The 16,666-nt window shown below is 48.4% G+C and overlaps 3 protein-coding genes across 3 annotated transcripts in view; 1 reads left to right on the plus strand and 2 right to left on the minus strand.

Annotated features, from left to right (window-relative positions):
- Positions 1–765: 765 nt before the first annotated feature.
- Positions 766–2,652, plus strand: LOC135817783 (arylsulfatase A-like). The gene has a single exon (XM_065331022.1). The coding sequence runs from the start codon at positions 873–875 to the stop codon at positions 2,469–2,471; it is 1,599 nt and encodes a 532-aa protein (XP_065187094.1). The 5' UTR covers positions 766–872; the 3' UTR covers positions 2,472–2,652.
- On the minus strand, positions 2,637–9,291 carry LOC135817784 (aldo-keto reductase Mvan_2161-like). The gene is made up of 4 exons (XM_065331023.1): positions 8,944–9,291; positions 6,198–6,355; positions 5,217–5,518; positions 2,637–3,259 (listed from the first exon to the last, which is right to left on the minus strand). Exons 1-4 carry the CDS (start codon positions 9,185–9,187, stop codon positions 2,920–2,922), a joined length of 1,044 nt encoding a protein of 347 aa, XP_065187095.1. The 5' UTR covers positions 9,188–9,291; the 3' UTR covers positions 2,637–2,919.
- A 1,725-nt stretch (positions 9,292–11,016) lies between these two features.
- The window catches only part of LOC135817785 (aldo-keto reductase Mvan_2161-like), a 6,405-nt gene continuing 755 nt past the window's right edge, over positions 11,017–16,666 (minus strand). The window contains exons 2-4 of the mRNA XM_065331025.1: positions 15,680–15,837; positions 12,774–13,069; positions 11,017–11,630 (exon numbers count right to left, since the gene is read on the minus strand). Coding sequence (XP_065187097.1) covers positions 11,291–11,630; positions 12,774–13,069; positions 15,680–15,837 — 794 coding nt within the window. The 3' untranslated portion in view covers positions 11,017–11,290. The remainder of the gene's footprint in view (positions 11,631–12,773; positions 13,070–15,679; positions 15,838–16,666) is intronic.

A 16,666-nucleotide genomic window follows, 5' to 3' on the forward strand; every position in this document is an offset into this window, starting at 1 on the left:
CTCCTGCCATTCCATATCACATTATGTCTCATCGCTGCCATGCCTTGCTGCTTTGTGCCGTCAAAATAATGGTGTGTGTTTTTTTGTAAAATAAAAATAAAATAAAATAAAAAACATAATCTGCACAGCTTAGTGTACAGCAAGCTAGCGGTTGAGCCCCATAGCCTAGGGCTTGAAAGTGCTACGTCACAGCATAGCAACAATTTCAAAAATTCAAAAACTAGATCCACTTGGATCCAGTTTTTGTATGGATCCAAGCGCATTTCAAGCGGTCTTACTCACAGGAATGTGATGTAGCCAGTGAAACTGACTGATTTGGCTACTGGGGGCGGGGTTACAACTGGTGGCGAAGTAAAAGTCACCCCTGCATACGACATGAGTGGGTTGCTATGCACCCACATACTGAGGCAATAGCAAAGTCACACCTTAGTGGATCCAAAATAGAAATCTGATGTCAACTTAGTACTCCCTGGCCGTTTTTGACGTCATCACTTTCAAGCCTATTCATTGGCATCACCATGATCACCAGACGCTCACTGCCTCAGGCTCAGGCAAGACCTGCATTTTATTTTTACGGCTGCAAGTATTAGTTCCAACCCATAATATCGGTTCCACTGCTATGCTACAGAGTAGATCTAGTACAGGCTAGTATGACCATGATCTTGATGATCTTGATGATGAATGAACAAATGTTTTTCATGAAAGACATCAGCCTTCTCCGTTCTCCTTTTTTATTTACTTTTTTTCATCAACCTTCTCCGTGGTGACACACTGAATCGTGAGGAGGAGAAGTCAGTAAGTCCTCTCGAAGGTCTAACCAGGCACACGATTACCTGGGTCTAACTACTTGTGGTCTGACGGAACCTTCAATCATGAATGAACGCTTCGTGACCTTGCTCGCTATCCTGTTCGTCGCGGGTTGGTATGCGTGCGAGGGAGCACACTACAGAAAAGAACCGGCTGCTAGTCCGAGTGAAGGATTGGACCTTCGCGGCGCGGATCAAAGCCTAGAAGAGGAGCAGCCAAATAAAAATAGCCGAGATGCGCTGCCAGAGAAACCAAACTTTATCATTCTGTTCGGAGATGATATGGGATACGGCGATAGCAACATGGACGGCCATCCGACATCCAGGACGCCGAACCTTGACCAAATGGCCAGGGAAGGAATGCGTTTCACTCAATTCTACAGCGCAGCCCCTGTGTGCTCACCGTCACGAGCATCCCTGATGACCGGTCGGTATTTCCCTCGTGCTGGCGTGTACCAGGATCCGCAGAACAACAAATCGACCGGTATGTCAGTGTTCGGAACTATGGGCAGCAAGGGCATGTTGCTGTCGGAGATCACCATTCCGCAGGCGTTGAAGCCGCTCGGCTACGTCTCTGGAATGGTTGGAAAGTGGCATTTGGGCATACAGCATCCGTACCACCCAGTCAGCCGCGGCTTCGACAGCTACCTGGGATGCCCATTCAATCTGAAAGGCTGCAACTCGACGATTGTGAATGGCACGGAGAGGACACCCAACTGCATGGTATTCAGTAACTATACCATAACGGAGCAGCCCGCAGATCTGCTGAACATTGATGCACGCTATGTGCAGAATGTCAAGGACTTCATCAACAATAACACCGACAATCCATTCCTGTTCTACTTCTCCTCCTACCATACACACCTGCCACAATTCGCTTCCAGCAAGTACATCAACACCACGCGGCGTGGACTGTTTGGAGATGCGCTGGCGCAGTTCGACGGAGATGTCGGCGAGATTCTATCCTTTCTCAAGGAGAAGGGCATTGCAAACCGCACGTTCGTCGTGTTCACTGCCGATAACGGACCGCAGCTGGCGTCAGACCTGCTAGGTGGCGAGCAGGGTCCGCTCAAGTGCGGCAAGGGGACGACGTACGAGGGCGGCGTGAGAGAGCCCGCAATCATGTGGTGGCCGGGCGTGATCAAGGCGAACACGCTGAGCTATGCCGTGGCTAGCACGCTGGACATCTTCCCCACTGTGCTCTCCCTGGCCGGCGGCAAGAACCCGGAGAACGTCACCCTGGACGGATACGATCTGACGGAGCTGATCACCGGTACTAATCCCCAAGGACCGCGTGATCACATGTTCTACTACAGCGGCAAGTACCTGATGGCCGCCCGTCTCAATCAGTACAAAGCGCATTTCTACACAATGGGCAGTCACTGCGGAGAGGATTATCCAGATGCAGACTGCCGTGGTAAAACAACCCTTAAAGTCCAAGATCCGCCGCTGCTCTTTGACCTGGCCCGAGACCCCAAAGAGCGGCAGCCACTGCCCTTGAAGCAGTTTCAGGCAGTCCTGACGGTAATCAGCGATCTTGTAGCCGAGCATAACAAAACTATGACATTTGGTCCGCCACAGATCGGAATCGATGTGAGCAAAGACAATTTCCCATGTTGCAACCCGACCTGCACACCGCGTCCTGAATGTTGTAAATGCCAGTGACTTAGTGTGGTGCACGTGTGCAATCTGCAGTTGTTTCATGTATGGTATCATAGATTTACACTGTACAGTTAAACCGGTGACTAACGACCACCCGTTGGGGCCAGAAAAAGCGGTCTCTAGTGGCAGGTGGTCCTTAGTTAGAGGTTTGCACCACACAACCATGTATGAATGTGAGACCGTCCGTGCCTGGCGAAGTGGCCCGGGTCTGTAGTACCAGGCTGGTCGCTAGTCACAGTGGTCTTTAGTTACAGATTTTACTGTGCTTGATTATGGGTTGATCTACAATGTGTAAAATATGTAGACCATCACAAAATGTGCTGTGGTACGTTCTTGGAATGGCATAACACTCAAGAATGGAGAAGTATCTGTGTTCGTCGAGTAATAAATAGTGTTCCCAATGCACATGGTATTTCATTGCTTGGATTCTGTGCATCAGAGATGGTGTTACTCAGGGTATTTGATGCGGATCTTCAAAGACCTTGGGGTGTTGCGGCGGCGGTGGAATGTTGGTGATCTTGTCCATTTCCGCGTTGCTCAGGACAAAGTCGAATATTTCATTGTTCTCCTTCATGTGGGCAAAGTTCTGGCTGCGTGGGTTGATAACCAGGCCGAGCTGCACTTGGTGTCGCAGTGCTACCTGCGCCGGCGTCCGCCCGTGTGCAGCGGTGATCTCCGTCAGAGTGGTCTCGTTCAGCAGTGAGCGCGGCCACTGGTGGTAGTAGGCCGCCCAGTCGTTGGCGGCGAGCGGAGAATAGCCGTTGAAGGTGATGTTGTGTTCGTCGCAGTACCTGACAAGACGAGCACACACGAGCAAATCCAAGGTGGTTACACGTGCATGCCAGTGCTGTGCATTGCACAATGGTGCAACCCCATGTAAGATACTAGTACATGGGGCTATAGAGGCTGAAAAGTCCAGGGCAAGTTTACCATACAAAATCAGCACAGTTACGTGCTTGTATGGCTTGCCACTAAATAAAACTTGGTCATCAATTTCAGTACAAACTAGCACGGTTTACCACCCAATACAAACTTGCGCAGGTTTCCGATCCATGCACTCCATGCACAGCAGGTGTGATGCCCTCATTCGCATCACCTCTGTAGACTTTGGAAACGCACAAAGTCAAGTGGCCACATCAGCACTGATTTTAAAATAGAGATTTCGGCAGCTTCCTAGCTTGTCAACCAAAGAGTGTGGAACTGGATGGTTAGGTTTTAGACCTGACAGTCAAGGGACTGCGCTTTCAGACTGAGTGGAGTAAATACCGGTATGCAAATGGCACGTATTCACTGAAGGCGCACGTGACTAGCGCTGCGGGGAAACAAGTAGGTTTTCTCATTTGCGTACATAGTAATTTCGCACTTTACTCTTGACTTGTTGAGCCGTCTCGAACGTTGTGTTCCGCAAATTCCACTTCGTTGGGTCACTACTATTGTATACCTTGAGGACCAGTAGTCTATATCGAAAGAAACTCACAAGTTCCAGCGATTAGAGAAACTTCTTTTCCACGCATTTGTATACATTTGTATGCGGAATCGAACAAGTGTCCCCACAGCGTGGCTCACATGTGCCCATACCATGTATGCAGCGTGGGCGTCCGCCATTTTGGATGAATACGTGCCATTGTGTCCTAAGTAGTTCAGGAGTTCATATTGAATGCTTGTCACCAACGCATATGGCCGATTGGTTTGCAGGCCTGCCTGCGAATCATGAGTCCCGAGTTCGAGACCCGCGCTGGTAGCAGGGAGCGTATAAAAGGATTTTTTACGCGTGTTGAACTGCGCCGAAACCCACGGTCAACTGGGTACTCACAGCTCGGAGTGAGAATAACAAGGATGCAGTTTACAGGGTTATGGGCCGTTACACGCCCGATTGGTTGAGAGACTAACCTACTCTCCCCTGACTCACTTGTGAGGTCTGCATTCGCCACTAAGGTGAACATGCATAGTAGTGGCCTGCGGATGCGAAGGCTAGTTTGTGTGTTTCTGAACATTCAAGCGATGCCGACGCGGATCCCGCGAATAGTATTATTATTATATTGAATTCTTATGATGGGCACATGATTCTACACATCATTTCCTAATTGGCCATCATGGAAATAAAGACTGCTACAGTGTGCACCAGGTCCAGCCAAAAACACAAAGCAGGTTCACACTAGGCCGATTTTCCGGCCGATGCTCCCACACCGACTCCGACAAGAAATCGACCGATTGTGTCGGATGAGTCGGACTAGCTGTCCACACGCAACGGTGGGCGATTTCGCTTGTACGCTCGTACTATAGTTGTAGCCTTGTCTGCTACACACGTACACGCGGTACAAAGCCGCGCTAGACCGTAGTAGACGCTACACAGCGGGAATGAGATAGTTTTTACACGAGCTACAAGGCCAAAGGTGTGAAAAGGCTATCGTCGAGTAGCGATCCAGTGCAGCCAGTTCACGGTCGACCCTCTCCACTGTCATGGTGAAAAGCCGTCACTGACTGGCTGAAAGCCCGCTCCACCAAGTGCAAGCACTAAAAACTGGCCGACTTTTCGGCCAAATATCGACCAGTCGATACTGGATCAAACACTCGTACGACAAGAAACTCTCCGCAGATTTGTCGGAAACTTGTACGACACCTAGGTCCACATCAGGCAATTTTAGCCCCGAAATCGAGAATTTTCGTACGAGTCCATGTCGGCCGCTAAACCGGCCTCGTGTGAACCAGGCATTAGTCTCCTTGAGTCACACAGATCATGTCACTTACGCCTTTAGATCCATCTCCTCCCAGTACGGATGGAACTCCACCTGGTTCACAGCGGGGTGCAGAAGCCCGGGGGTAAGGACAATCTCGTCCAGGTGACGCGTCTCATAGTTAGAAACGCCTATGGCGTGCGCACTGCCCAGGTCTGTGAAGATCTTCTCCATTGCTCTCCAGGTGTTCAGACGGCAGAGTGTGTAGTTGATGCTCGGTGGCTGGCAGTCCGGATCACTGCTATTTCCCGGTGGTCCTGGCCAGTGGATCAACATTAAGTCTACGTACGTCGTGTCCAACTGCTTCAGTGATGTCTGTGAAACAGGCAAGATCATATGCCAAGAAAATTAGGACATGGTGCTATTCATTTGTGTGATCAAATTAGAAAGGCTATATAGCACAGTCAACTTTGCATATAACGACACTCGGCGGAGCATCAGAAAAGTGTCCTTATTCTCGAAGTGTCCTTATACCCGAAGTCTCATTATGTACTACAGTTAGATAGTACTTTGCGCTGGGCATGGAAATTCTGTCGTTATTGGCGAATTGTCGGTATATCCGCAGTCGTTATTAGCGAAGTTGACTGTAGCACAAGCGCTCGACTCTCTGTCTTACCACTGCACAAGTACTCACATATATAATATATATATACCGAGCTCATAGCAGGGTGGTTTACATGCGCACAGCCCACTTCCTCCTCAAATTGAGCCCACGGAAAATACCCAGCGAATAGGAACTGCGCATTGATTGAGGGTGGTGGCGTTCCTACGGATGCGGAACGCTCAGTCTCCAGCCGTGTCTCACGCAAACCGTGAATATTTAATATTTTCCCTCAATCTGCGGACAGAACTGTTTTGTCCTTTGTGGACTCATCAGCGCAGCACCGAGAAAATGAGGTCGAACCTGATAGCAACGAAAAATAAATTATCCAAAGCCAGATTTAGACCAGGCCCGAAAGTAATTTCTTTTAGGAAGTTCTGGGTGCAGCCTTACTTGCATTTGATCCAGGCTATCCTGATAGCCCAATGGGAATCCAGGTCCGCATTTTGAAGTGATGAAGATGTCTGCTCTTGCCACTCCACTATCCTTGATAGCCTTTCCAATGCCAGTTTGGTCGTGGTACGTTATGGCTGTGTCGATGCGCCGTCCACCTGGAAAACCAACCATGCAGACAAATGATACTTGACAACAGTTCTAGTGTGGACGCGACCCAGTATTGGCAGTTTCGTCAACCGTTTGTAGTGTGAGCAGGCCTCTAAATCCTGTTGTTCAGCGACCCAGCTTATCCCACTCGCCTACAATACAGCTCATGGTGACGTTTTCAAGTAAGCATTACAGTAGTCGCCGCACAACACTGCCCCAGATCTGTAGAATCTATGTTCCCTGTACCACGCCTTTTCAATCTTTTTTTGACAATACTTAGGATATCAGACTTTCTGCTTGATAGTAAATGTTTGGCACAGCTGGCGCTAGAAATCAGTTCCAAAATGTAAATAACCATCGAGGCATGCAGTAATTATTTGTGTTAACACACAGTCCTCTGTGTGTGTGTGGGGGGGGGGGGGGGCAGAGGGCGCATAAAATTATAACATTATTATTAGTATTATTGCTGAGTTCGCCGAAATGTTGTTCTTTGCTGACCGGAAAAGGAGAGATTTTGTAATCAATGACTCCAGGACACTGAAGTCTGTGCTAGGAGTAGGAGGAGAGTGGGACGGTAGGAGTCTAGGTACATCATGTACAGTGTAGATCTACCTTGATGACTTGAATTGACTTCCTTTCCCATACTAAAGTCTAAACAAGGGACTCTAAACACACACTCCCATAATTTCCTGTTTACTATTACTAGCACAGCACGCCTGCATGCCTATTATGTCGACGGTGATTGCATCTTGTCGGAGGAGGGGACAACCCAGGGAGACCCTCTGGCCATGTACATGTATGCCATTGGCATGATGCCTCTCGTGCACAAAGTAGAACAAGCCGGGACTATCCAGTCTTGGTTTGCAGATGATTCCGCAGCGGCGAGTGTGTTGCGTGGGCTCCGTTGTTGGTGAGACATCTTGGCAAGTGATGGCCCAGCTTATGGATATTTCCCAAATGCATCAAAATCGATTCTGGTGGTGAAGGAGCGTTGCTATCTTGAGGCAGTTGAGCTGTTCAGCGACACTAGTGTCGTCATTACGTGTAATGGAGCGCGGTACCTGGGGGCAGCCATCGGCTCAGCTGATTTCAAGGAGAACTTTGTATCGACTAAGGTCCAGGAGTGGGCTGATGAGCTAACTCGATTGGCTGATTTCGCTCGCTCGCAGCCCCAGGCAGCATATTATGCATATGTCTCGGGCTTGAGAAGTCGCTGGGCTTTCCTATGCCGCGTTCAGTCTATTTCTCCGTCCCAGTTTCAGCCACTGGAGGACGTGATAAGCACAAAGCTTATACCAGCAATGACGGGTCGGCCACCGCCTGGCACAGTGTTGAGGGAAGTACTCGCAATGCCCTGTCGTTTGGGTGGCCTGGGCCTGGTCAGCCCGATGACTTTGTACTCCCAGTATGAGTCGTCTGTCGCCATCACAGCATCTCTCTCCCGGCGTATCGTGGATCGTGTTTCTGATATTGGGAATTCTCTGATTGGCATCCAGCAGGAGAAGGCGAAGAGGAAGAAGGAAGTGCATCATAGCCAGGCAGAGACGGCACGGCGTATCAGCAATGATGCGTCGGACGCCTTGCGACACACCATTGTCCTCGCCCGTGAACCTGGCGCCTCGAGTTGGCTGACTTGCCGTCCATTGAAAAAGTATGGCTTTTCGCTGAGCAAAGCTGAGTTCATGGACGGCTTGTGCCTCCGTTATGGTTGGATGCCGCCGAGGTTACCAACTCATTGCTCTTGTAGACAGGACAATGGTATTGACCATGTCTTGTCATGTCCCCTTGGTGGTTTTACCATTATCCGCCATAATGAGATCGGAGATGTGACAGCCTCTCTCCTTCAAGAGACCTGTCACAATGTCTCCATCGAGCCACTGCTGCAGCCACTCACTAGAGAAAGAATGAGATACAGGTCTGCTATTGTGGAGGAGCATGCGCGGCTTGATGTAGCGGCCAGTGGTTTGTGGGGCAGTCCTTTTGAGCGTACTTTACTTGATATACGGGTTTTTAATCCTCATGCACGCTCAAATCGATCTGCAACACACACCACTGTCTATCGGCGCCATGAAAAAGAAAAGCGACCATGCTATGAAGAGAGAGTGAGAGAGGTGGAGCATGCGACGTTCATGCCTGTTGTGCTGTCGGCAAGTGGTGGCATGGGAAGAGCGGCGACACCCTATCGCCGAATCGCGTTATTGAGAGCGGAAAGGAGGAAGGAGCAGTACTCCCACGTAATATCTTACATCAGATGCCGTCTCTCATTTGCCCTGTTGCGATCATGCATCATGTGTTTGCGGGGTTCACGGGGTATTTTCCGTGAGCGATCGGTTCGGCATCTGGAGTCTGCTGAGCTGGTTGTTGCTGAGGCCCAGGTTGCTCGCATGTGAGAATCTATAAATTGCAGCAGATTATTTTTATTATAAATACTGGACATGGACATTTTACAGGCTACGTTTTATTATTATTATCATTTTAATCTTTAATATTGTTGTGACCTTTCCACAATATTGTGTTGCATTGTTAAAAAAAACAAAACAAACATCATACTAGTATACAGTAGATGATTGTATGACGTTGCGAACACAGAGCTTACCAGCTCGAAGGAAATCCAAGGTGGCTTTGTAGGCGGTCTCATTGTTCATGCACTCGCCTCCTTCCACCGGATTGCAATGGCCAGTTCCAAGCCCAACGATAGGCATCACGAGGCCAGGCCTTGCTGCATTCCTCAAAGAAACACTAGGAACAGTGCTCCGAAATGCACACGGCGGAACGTTGGCGCTCACGACGACACTGCATATCGCCAGTAACAGAAGCCGAGCACAAATGTTTGCGGGCATTTCGGCTGGGGTGTGGCGGAGGGACTGATATCGAGGAGCAGACAGTTCGATAGTACGTGCAGATCTACACTAAACAAGATTGGACGTGCATACAGCCTTGTAATGCCTAATGGTATAAGTAGTATCTCTGTTGCCCATCTGATTTATGACAGGGCCTTCTTTCTCTCCCCCTATCATTCGTAAAAGTAATTGTACTTTGTAGTTCACGTGTACGTGTATGTGTCCACACGAACATCCATTTGCGACCTCTCACTGGCTCTCAGATGTCTGAAACAACAGTCAACACAATCATGAATCATGATTCATGATACAGGCCAGGTACTCCAACTAACTGGACATGTGATGTTGTCTACAAACTCCACGTGTTCAACAAGACATCACCATGATCACTACTAGTCCTCTCGGTATCCATGGTATCGCGGACAGTAGATCTACCATCACTACGGCATCAGTGCATCACCGACGTGCCGTCCGTTCATAGGGCTTGAAAGTGCTACGTCACAGCATAGCAACAATTAAAAATTCCAAAACTGGATCCACTTGGATCCAGTTTTGTATGGATCCAAGCACATTTCAAGCGGTCTTACCCACAGCAAGGTGATATGATGTAGCCAGTGAAACTGACTGATTTGGCTAATGGGGGCGGGGTTACAACTGGTGGCGAAATTAAAGTCACACCTGCATACGACATGAGTGGGTTGCTATGCACCCACATACTTAGGCAATAGCAAAGTCACACTTTTGTGGATCCAAAATAGAAATCTGATGTAAACTTACTACTCCCTGGCCGTTTTTGACATCATCACTTAACCTTTCATTGACTTGAGACTGATAGTGATACTGGCTGGTCACGCAGATCTACACTGGCCCACATGTTCATGTACAATCCACAGCAGATCTGCCGTCGATGATCGATCTTGCCTGTTTACTCGATACTGCCACTGGTTACTCGTACCGTGACGTCATGCAAATATGTCCATGGTAAATACTACACTAGGGTTAGTCTATGCGATGGGCCATGAAAGGCAGTGGAACGAAGAACTACACTGCGAAAGATTCATACGGAGTGAAACCTGTCTTTAGAGACGACCTCAAAGCCGAAAGGCTGTGTTGAGGTTACGTGAACGAGGTCATTGCATAAAGCTTTGCATGGAGAGCTTGCACTGGGAGCCAGTCCTGTTTTGTATTGAGATCTGATTTTTAGATTCTAGATTCTGTGTTGAGTGACAACGCATACAAACAGTGCTAGTCCTCTATGGCAACCCAGCACTAGCATATGTGCACTAGTGTGCCCAGTGGCTTTGAAACTCCATACAAAGCATAATATTATCATAACATCATAATTATACTACTACACAAAGGCACACAATGAAAAACCTTGGCAAATTAATTCCGTTGTGACTCAGAGTTTCATGGCTGAACCAATCATCAGACATCGTTGTCTGATGATTGGTTTCTGAGTCACAACGGAATTTTAAATTTGCCAAGGTTTTTCATTGTGTGCCTTTGTGTACGCCGCTCTGCCTGAATCAGGCATTGAGCACTCTTGCAGAACCAAAGCAATTGCCTCTGTGTAATTATACTACTAGTAATACTTTTGTGTACAACTAGTAATATTTATTATAATGATGACGTATATGTAAACGCATACTAGCACCGTACCTAGAGAAGTGGTCTACCATCTACTTCGAAGTAGATCTAGTCTGAGTGTATGCCCCAAAATGGCCAGGGGTCGAAGAAGTGTGGCTGTAACAGATTGATGGTCTGTTTTTTTCTTTACAGAGTTAACTGTTTAGCCGTCGGTTTTTCTTAAAACTAAGGGCAGAAGGTCAGGATAGCTTCAAAAATACGGTTTGCTGTGACTGAAATTCAGTGATGTGACAACAAGTTCTAGCTCATCTTGATCTGTGAAGCAGGTCTGAGCGGTATGAAAATATTTTGAAGGATTCAAATGTTCTCACTACAAGTCACAGTCCATCAATATGGCAGCTACCACTACCAGGATGAATAATATTATTGATAATGTCAGTAGGTGTTCTCTTCCATTGCAGGACGTGTATTGAATGCTGCATGAGCAGTGGTCACCCTCACGGATACTTCCAGTCAAGGTATTTTGTACGGATCGGGAAAGATTTTCGGATTATCCGACGGAGGTGTGAGATACGTTATCTGCGTCATGTCGTCCTGGCTCAACTCGAAGTCAAAGATGTTGACGTTCTCCTTCATGTGCTCGAAGTTCTGCGTGCGCGGGTTGACCACTAGGCCGAGCTGAACCTGAAACCGCAGTGCAACCTGGGCAGGCGTGCGACCGTGCGCCGTGGCAATCTTCTGCAACATGGTGTCGTTGAGAAGAGAGTGCGGCCAATGGTGGAAGTACGGCGCCCAGTCGTTGGCAGCGAATGGCGAGTAGCCATTGTAGGTGATGTTATGCTGGTTGCAGTACCTGAGCGACAGAACGAAACAGTCGTAAACATTCCTTTACATCTCTTTCCGCTTTCCAAAAGCAACCCCTCACTGTGTGGCTTCAGCAAAGAAGCTGAGGCAGTGTTTATGTCACGAGCTCTATTCTTTATACTATGCCTTGTACTTAATGTAGTACACAGTTTGGATGGTTAGATTAGACATGCTTTTTGAAAGAAGAAATACTAGCTAGGCTCTTCATAGCTCATGCTTCCTCCTCGTCATTAAAATTGTCGCTTCGCACATCACAGTGTTTGTGACTTGCTTGTCTTAGTCGGTCTGTCGGAATCGCTGTTTTCTGTGTTCGAACATTGCTCCGACCCTTCATACACTATGTCTATTTGCTACGGAATCTGTGGTGGTCTCGGACCTCTCGTCCGCACCAAGCAAATTCATCGCGCTCCGCACTATTTCACCCCAGAGCGCGTGTCTTTTTTCTGGAGTTCGTGCCGGCCCACCTCGTTCGCGTGGACATTTGTCAAGACTGCAAGCTCCGGTATAAGAATCCTGGTATTTCTGCTGAATTTCACGATGGCAAGAACTAAGTGTTCTCAAATTCTTAAAAACACTACCTGTGGCGCATGTTGCTGCGAAGGTAGCAGGTCTGAAAGCCGTGACCAACAAAATCAGTGAAGCGCTTGTCAAGGAAAGAAGTTGCGGAACTGCTTACCCTATCCCGCTGGAAGGTCGTTCCGGTGCACTTCTAAAATGCTAGTTTGCCGTTATCGCCTGCCACCTGGAGGTATGAGTCGCTTGAAAACGAAGTTTTGACCTGAATTTGAAAGCGCTTCTTGTTCAGCGTCTTGTTGAGTGCTGAAGTGTCTTTCTCAAATTCTGATGGAGACGTCGACCCCAGCCGCAAGTGCAGCAAATCGAGAGGCCACAAACTCAAGCTTAGTCCGTCGACAATGCTCTGCTTCAAGTTCTGGCTGATTTCTTCGCGCTTCGAGTGGACAAAATGGATTTGAAAAAAATCGCTCTGGGAAGCGACAATTTTATTAAATGACGCAGAGGAAGTGGATCATTTTCCTATCAACGTTTTGTGTTTCAAAATTCTTCCTTCCGAGCTCACTATCTCGCCAAGGATATTAATTTTACATGTACATAGCAACGTCAGGCTGCTTACGTCTTCAAGGGCCGCTCCTCAAAGTACGGGTGGAACTCAACTTGATTCACCGCTGGGAAGACGAGTCCTGAAAACAGTAGCTCGCCGACGTGGCGGAATTCGTAGTTGGAAATACCGATAGCGTGTGCGCTGCCCATCTGCAGGACCTTGATCATTGCACGCCATGAGTTCAGCCGGCACAACGTGTAGTTGATATGAGGTGGTCGGCAGTCTGCATCACTGCTGTTACCTGGCGGACCAGGCCAGTGAATCAGTAGCAGATCGACATATGACGTGTTCAATTCCTTCAGCACCGTCTGCAGTGTACAGAATGAGCCAGCAAAATAATAACACAGCGTGTTTATAACGGAAGGCTACAGTGGAGTCTGCACATATTGAGAAACATGTACCTGATACAAACTATGCATACTACTACTAACAGGAGTTGTCACTCACTTACTATTAGATAAACCTTGTTTGTTCAAACATGTTGTTGGTCCACATGTAACAAGGTGGAGGACACAATGTTCGGAAACAGTGACCTTTCTACAACCATCCACGGTTGGTAGAGCCCCGGTCAGTTGCGACCATCTGAACCGTATGGGTCTTAGACCCGGTTCTGGCCCTCTCTATTCTAGGTTAGCTTTTTAGACTTCTCGTAACGTCAGTCTTGTATTCTGTGACTTGCGCATGATGCCACAAACACATAATGATCTCAGGCCACTTCGGCTACACGGAAATTAACGTTATGCTGAGATTTCGATGTCACACGTGACTGTGTAGAGCATGCAGATTCTTCAATCTTGTACCTGTTGCATTGTAGTCTAGTACCTGTGTCATTGTAGCTTGGTGTGTTGAAACCTGTACAGTGATAAGTATTCTTTGCATGTGAGGTTCGAACCTATGCTTTTGAGAAGCTTTCCTTTTTTTCACTTTCTTCCTTTACATGTCTTCTGATTGGCCGAATCTATGCCATCTCTCTGTCTCCTGATTGGTCTAAACCGTTGCTCGTGTCTATGTGAAACCTGAACTCTCTTAGTCTTGGCACATATATAAAGCTCTCTCTCTGAAGAAAGATCATCCTTCATTTCTTCAAGTAACTTCTCCTTGCTCTGGTGAGATTTGTTGGTTGTTGTTGTGTGCCCAACCATTTCCCATTTCGCTAGCAATGGTACATTGTGACGGAAAGTGGGAGTTGTGCTAGGAGCTGAGAGCGAGATATAACAGTGTATTGCCTATGACGTCATAAATATACAACCGGAACTTCACAGCATGGAAAAATAAAATCACGCAACCACATCACTACAGTTGCCTTTTTTAGTGAAGCGAGACTACGCACATGTGACAGGAAAAAATGAATCATTCCCAAAATATCCACCAACCCATAATGGGAGGGCGGGTGGGACACTGTTATATCTCGCTCTCAGCTCCTAGCACAACTCCCACTTTCCGTCACAATGTACCGTTGCTAGCGAAATGGGAAACTGCGCATCAGAGTTTCAAGCTTCGATATAACAGTGTATTCTTCACAGCGCACAAGACACATAAAACACACGTGGGATAAACATATTCATTCCCATGCATGGATAACATTTGAGTCACGGGACAGGCACCTAAGTGTCCTGATAGCAGCAGGTCAGGCTATAGCCTAAACCCCGGAGCTGAGAACTGTAAGTGACTGCTGCCGCTGATGCCAGGCCCCCCGGAATGACTCTAAGAGGGACGGTTTCGTGCTGTCCGCCGTACGCCACGATGCGGAGCGCGAAACCTACGCCAACACACATGTTGTACCGAGCAGAGCTCCGGTACTGGAAAAGGCGCGGAACACACTTGCTAGAGAGGCAAAGCCCAGTCTTGAGCCAATACGGCGAACAGCACCCGCCAGTCCAGACCTCCTCTGGCACTAACATCCACACCGCCGCTATGCTGCGTAGCTGGTGTCCGGTCCTTGACCGTCCTGTTGCTATGGTGGGGGAAGCATCCGGCTTCGGTTAGCATAGCCACGGCCGGCTCGGCTATATTGAGTCTGATTGTACGGGCTGGTGTAAGGCTCGTACCGGGAGCCACCGCATTACCTGCTGACCCCAGTACCTCGGAAAAACTGGCGTTCACCCGCTGACGGCCCTCCAGAGCCAGACTTGATGTCGCTCGACACCGGAGGAGCTCGAGTGTCCTTGTATTGTTCAAATCAGCATCACTCGAGCAGGCCTGCCCACTCTTGGAGCTAGGTGGAGGCAACAAACTTCCACCTGACAAACCAGACTTGGGCCTGCCCAAGGAACTGGCGATTTCCCGGGGTTGAGTGCATGCACTCAGCCTGGAAAGTTTTGGCTCCGATCCATTGGACCGCGCCAGATCCCTTCTACATTCCGCTATCGCTTCCAAAGCACGTAGACGATCATTGATCGGAGCAAGGAGATTCATAACGGCTGATGAAACAGCTTGCATGCAGGATTGAGTTTTCATCCATCTCTAATCGCAAAGAAGAAGAACTCAGATTTTCTAAATCACTTCGTGTCGAGCGGAAATAAAAAAGGCAACTGTAGTGATGTGGTTGCGTGATTTTATTTTTTCATGCTGTGAAGTTCCGGTTGGATATGTATGACGTCATAGGCAATACACTGTTATATCGAAGCTTGAAGCTCCGATGCGCAACTAGGGCCATGCTACAACATGCATGAAAAGGTGATTCTTGAAAGTTTCTTCAGTTTAGTGCAGTGTGTAGCAGTTGGTGGTTTATCATCGAGTGCTTTCAGGATGCATGATGTAAGACTATATTTAGGGATTGCTTGTTTAATTGTAGGGAAAAAGAAACTGCCTATAGGAATTAGATACTACTTCAAAAAGAAGTACATGTATGAGTATGTGAATCAAGACTATGCAGGACGCATTATTTCCTCAGTACAGTCGTTCTAGAATTGTCTTACCTGCGTCTGGTCCAGGATATCCTGATAACCCAGTGGAAGGCCTGGGCCGACTTTGGACGTAATGAACACCTCCTCTCTTGGCACTCTGCTGTGCCGAATAGCCCTCCCAATGCCGGTTTGATCGTGATATGTTATCGCTGTGTCAATTCTCCGACCGCCTAAAACAAGCAGATGACATCAACCAACCTAAGCTCCGCGTAACAGCTTCGACAGCCAGACAAGGTGATGGCAAGTACTAGTAAGCTTTAAAAGTAGCCCATAATGAAAATGCCCTAGAAGTTGCTCACTGAAGAGACCGTGATACAGGGACGGCGCCACTGGTACGACTGAAGCCGCTCGGAGACCGTGATGCAGGGACGGCGCCACTGGTACGACTGAAGAGACCGTGATGCAGGGACGGCGCCACCGGTACGACTGAAGAGACCGTGATGCAGGGACGGCGCCACTGGTACGACTGAAGAGACCGTGATGCAGGGACGGCGCCACTGGTACGACTGAAGAGACCGTGATGCAGGGACGGCGCCACTGGTACCACTGAAGAGACCGTGATGCAGGGACGGCGCCACTGGTACCACTGGTGCGCCCATGGCCATACTAGTTGTTTGGTTTTTAAATTCCAGCTCTCATAGACTAACTGTACACACAGCCAGCTACAGCAAAACCTGCCAAGGCGACCACTCGGATAAAGCGACCACCTATCCCAAAAGACCACTGCAACCAGGAACATGGGGAGGCTATTTCCAGTCAAATGACCCTGGGTAAAGGGACCACATGGTTGCAGAGACCACGTTTTGAAGATCCCTTCAGCGGTCGTTATAGTCAGGTTCCACTGTACTTGCCGACGTACAGCGGCATCAACCACTTACGGTGACTTGGAACCAGGGCATGCCCTCTGTGGTTCCTGACTTGCTTACAAGCTAATCTGACTTCCGTCCAAGCCTCACACATTCAGGAGTCGCCAGCAGGGAGTCGTAACATGCAGGTATT

The sequence above is a fragment of the Sycon ciliatum genome, chromosome 5 (assembly GCF_964019385.1).
Source record: "Sycon ciliatum chromosome 5, ocSycCili1.1, whole genome shotgun sequence".
In the NCBI taxonomy this organism is placed as follows: Eukaryota; Metazoa; Porifera; class Calcarea; order Leucosolenida; family Sycettidae; genus Sycon; species Sycon ciliatum.

Coding starts and splice junctions, on each gene's coding strand:
- LOC135817784 (XM_065331023.1), bottom strand. CDS start 9,187: ATGCCCGCAAACATTTGTGCTCGGCTTCTGTTACTGGCGATATGCAGT. Junction 6,356..8,943: donor CTTGGATTTCCTTCGAGCTG/GTAAGCTCTGTG, acceptor TTGGTTTTCCAG/GTGGACGGCGCATCGACACA. Junction 5,519..6,197: donor ATAGCCTGGATCAAATGCAA/GTAAGGCTGCAC, acceptor CCTGTTTCACAG/ACATCACTGAAGCAGTTGGA.
- LOC135817783 (XM_065331022.1), top strand. CDS start 873: ATGAATGAACGCTTCGTGACCTTGCTCGCTATCCTGTTCGTCGCGGGT.